The sequence below is a fragment of the Helianthus annuus genome, chromosome 11 (assembly GCF_002127325.2).
Source record: "Helianthus annuus cultivar XRQ/B chromosome 11, HanXRQr2.0-SUNRISE, whole genome shotgun sequence".
Lineage (NCBI taxonomy): Eukaryota > Viridiplantae > Streptophyta > Magnoliopsida > Asterales > Asteraceae > Helianthus > Helianthus annuus.
The window spans coordinates 32614826-32619073 of NC_035443.2; the positions used below are offsets into that span (position 1 = coordinate 32614826).

The following is a 4248-nucleotide window of genomic DNA, read 5'->3' on the forward strand; positions in this document are numbered from 1 at the left end:
ATTGCAAGACCAAGGCGTCGAGTTCTTTCCATTGGTCGTATTCTGGTGATTTAGCGTCTGGAGGGGTTGAATCGTCTATGTGGTTTTCGACCTTGTAAGCGACAACATGAAGGCAAAAAAGTTTAACCCATTGCGAATACGTAACCTTAGTTCCGTCCAAAGTCCGGATTTTGGATTGAATATTCGTCACAGAGTAGGCAGGGTGAAGTGGGGCGGGTTTGTTTGACGATTCAGCATCATCATCATCATCTTTTGGCATGATGACAGAAACCGAACGAATCCGGTGGGTATTGAAACGAAAAAAAAAGAAAAGGAAGGAATATTAAGAATCGATTATGGCTGTGATACCATAAAAGCAATTGAAGGATGTAATGTTTTCTGTGTATATTATTCACAATCAAAGACCCTATATATAGGGCAGAATACATCCATGAAAATAGGAAAAGATATACACCTAATTATACAATGATTATCTCAAAATAATAAAATAATCTATTCCTAAAATATATAAATATTCTCGGCTGCTAAGAATTTACAGTGGATAAATGGTGTAAAAACGAAAGGTAATCTAGAAGAGGCGGGTTCTCCTTTACTCCACATCCATTAACAAAAAAATCACGAAAACTTGGATATAAATTGCTTAACATTTTGTTCTGTTCACAGTCTGTATTAATAATATTATCATGCCAATACACGTCCTGTGGGGATAAGAGTACACCCGATACAACTTCACTTGAAGAAACAGAAGACAATGGGACAAAAATAAACGACCCACTGCTAAAGTTTGCCATGCTTTTCTGATCGGAAGAAACCAATTCTTTCCATATGAACGAGTAGAATCTGGACATCTGTGATATGCTGGTCCGAAAAGCCATAAGCTGTCATAAAATATTTGTGATAGACTAGAAGTACCTTATGATTTAGTAGAGATGGCAAGATGAGCATATCGCCTAAAGATTTGGGTTGAAATGCATTTTTTTGTACGATCCAGTTTAGGTCGGGTTGGGTTGACCCGTAAACACATTTTTTGTACATTTCTTATTATTTAAAGATAAACTGGAATTTTATAAACAAATAATGCGTTAATTATGAATGTAATAGACAATAGTCTAACTTCTGAATCAAAGGATTTAAAGTGATAAGCTTAAAAATAGACTTTGTGAGTCTTTTAAGTTTGGATTAATTTCATATATACCCTTACAAACTTGAAAAATTTCATATATACCCAGCAAAAACGGAAAATATCATATATGCCCTTACAAAAACTAAAAATATCATATATGCCCTTACAAAAACTAAAAATATCATATATGCCCTTACAAAATAGTTAAAATATCAAATATACCCATTTTATTAAAAACAATCTAATAAATAACCATTTTACACTTATTTTTTGAACTTCATATTTTTATATAACAAATTTTAAGCTTACACTTTTTTTATCCATTTTTGTTTTTATGTTTTTATTTTTTCCATAAACAATAGTATCCTCCACATATATAATATGTAAGCTAAATGATTTAAGCTAGAAAAGAGTAAATATAATATTTGAAGTTAAAGGTCATATATGAGATTTCAAAGTTATAGATAAATAAAGGTAAAATTGGTTTTAATGAATTGGGTATATATGATATTTCAACTACTTTGTAAAGTTCGTAGGGGTATATATGAAATTTGCAGGGGTATATATGATATTTTGCAAGTTCGTAGGGGTATATATGAAATTGCCCCTAAGTTTTAACCAGCTCAACCCATGTGACAAGTTCCCCTTTGAGCTAAATTTTGATTTGACCCATTTAAGATAAAACAAAAACCCAAAGTCATAAATAAATTGATCAAAATTGCCACCTATACGATATAGAAAATACAAAATCCCAATAAACAAATACCTAGCTTTGAAAGATGTAGCAGATCTTTTCCAGATATCAAGAACAGATAAAGCATCATGAAGGGTAACCGTACTCTTGAAACCAACGCTAGTCACCAGTTTCGCATTTCGAATCTGTTGCATATACAAAAAAAAAAAAAAAAAAAAAAAAAAAAAAGCCACGAGGTGAAAATACTGAAGTTCTACAATTTAAAAAAGGTTCAAAAGTGAAAAGGGAAACACAAATTGACCTTTGGGATGGCATAACAAGCATTATCGCCAAAAATCGAGCACACCGCCTCACAATGATAAAACAAATCTTGAGGATAACAAAGCCTGCCATCCAAGCTAGAAACCACCCACTTATACTCATCGAGAACACTTATTAGTGAAGACTTAAAAGACTTAACTTCTCCATCCATATTGCAAAAGGCTTCAACTTTATCACTAAAATAATCATCCCAAATTTTATCAAAAACCTTCAACAGATACTTGCACTTTTCACGATCACCACTTAATGACACGTTTGCTAATAAATCAAACAACTCTTGAGAGTCCCAATCACTAACAGTTGATCCAGGTGGAATCATCACTTTCTCCCTCGTCATATTTGTGAGAAAAAGCCGAGACGAAACAGTTTTCTCAACTCGAACAGTTTGCACAAAGTCAGTGACTCCAACTTCCTTCAAAAACTTCCTCCAGTTACGCATAGAACTATACTTCAAGTAACTTCTATCAACCTCATACCATTTTATATCAATGCCACTGATCAACCTACGGATATCAATATGATTCCCAAAATCATTGTTGAAATGGACTGCAACCTCAGAAGGTATAACGAAGCCATGATTTGTCAAGATAAAAGCTTTACTGTAAACCTCAGAGATTATGTGCTCCCTTTCTATACAACAATCTGAGCAAGTACATTGCAGGTGAACCATTATAAACGATAAATACTCTATCATGAGATCTTTACCGACTGTATTTTTTTGGTCACAAATAGCTGGCAAAACATGTGTTATTACTACTTGATGTGCAGATAACCGTTGAACACCAACTTTAGAAAGCATTTGAATTAAATTCTCAGTGACTGAACCATCAAAAAGTGCAGGGTTAACAATTCGAAGATTCGCAAACAATCTGGCAAAAGCTTCTAGATTGTTGTTCCATGCACCATCTAAATTCATCCAAATCATACCCTCGTTGATTGCACCGTAACAACCATCTAGAAGAGGAATGAAGGGTGTCTTTGCTAGGGTATCCATAATATCAGAGCTAATTTTGAAATCAACCGAGTTCTGAAGGGACATTGAGTATAACTCGTTAAGCCAAGATGATAGCCAGTTAAGACTCATTGACGTTAAACCTTCTTTTGTATGCAATAAACAAGTTAAAATCTTAACCAAAACTTTAGGCCCGTAATTCTCAATACCCAAAGCCCATGCGAGTGTATCAGATAAAACTATTTCCTTATTCAAGTACCCGAGACCAAGATGCTTGTGAATCAAACTATCAGGCAAAAGGGTTCGAGCCTGCTCATTCCAGTTTCTTAAAACCCGACACGGTGGGACCCACTTGTCGTTTTCACCTTCTAGAAGCAAACAATTGGACACACATAGCTTCGATATGATCATCCTGGGAAGTTGAGCAAAAAACCCATGCACTTCACCTACAAGAGGAACATAGCTTAAAAAGACGGAAACGGCCTTTCCTAGACAGTTGTTGAAACCAGGAAGGCTACAGAATGACAGTTCAGCACTAACGAACAAATCTGGTAACTCGGATAACAACCATTGGTTCCATGGACTATCACCGTCAACTTCTTCTCTTGAAGAAGGAAGAATAAAATCGCCTTGGATTATAAACTTCAAACCATATGTTCTAAGAGGAAGAAATGCAAAAACATATTGGTGATCTAACTTTGGACTGTAAGTACCGTCTTTTAATACTTCAAGAGCCAAAGCAATTGAAATTTCAGTAAATTTTACATCATTTCGAATACCATTAGCCTGCAATTTCCGGGAGTCAACAAACCAAGTCAGCGTTTCATTCCCGATTGTAACATTGGTTAAACCATTTCCGGTTATTTCTTTCCTCATGATGATCAACGAATCATTAAGCATATTTCTGGACTTAATGAAGACCAAAAGTTAATCACGACTTTCTTGTTCGGGCCGCGTTACGTTTATGATTGTTTATTAGTTAATGGGTCAAACACTTATTATGTTTATTGTTTGCGTCAAACTTGGGCCTGAGGCCACGTTTATGTTTTTTCTGTTTGGGTCGTATAAGTCCAGAAGGTCTCGGTATTGGATCAGCTTAGTTTGGGCCCGTTTTAGACGAATTAATGTGAATACCGAAGCAGCAGTTATCAGGGGAAA

At 35.1% G+C, this 4248-nt stretch overlaps 1 protein-coding gene across 1 annotated transcript; it reads right to left on the minus strand.

The window, feature by feature from the left end:
• Nucleotides 1-524: 524 nt before the first annotated feature.
• Nucleotides 525-3990, minus strand: LOC110919601 (protein NO VEIN). Its single transcript, XM_022163872.1, has 3 exons — nucleotides 2119-3990; nucleotides 1890-2002; nucleotides 525-858 (listed from the first exon to the last, which is right to left on the minus strand). The coding sequence occupies exons 1-3, from the start codon at nucleotides 3988-3990 to the stop codon at nucleotides 525-527; spliced, it is 2319 nt and encodes a 772-aa protein (XP_022019564.1).
• Nucleotides 3991-4248: the final 258 nt, after the last annotated feature.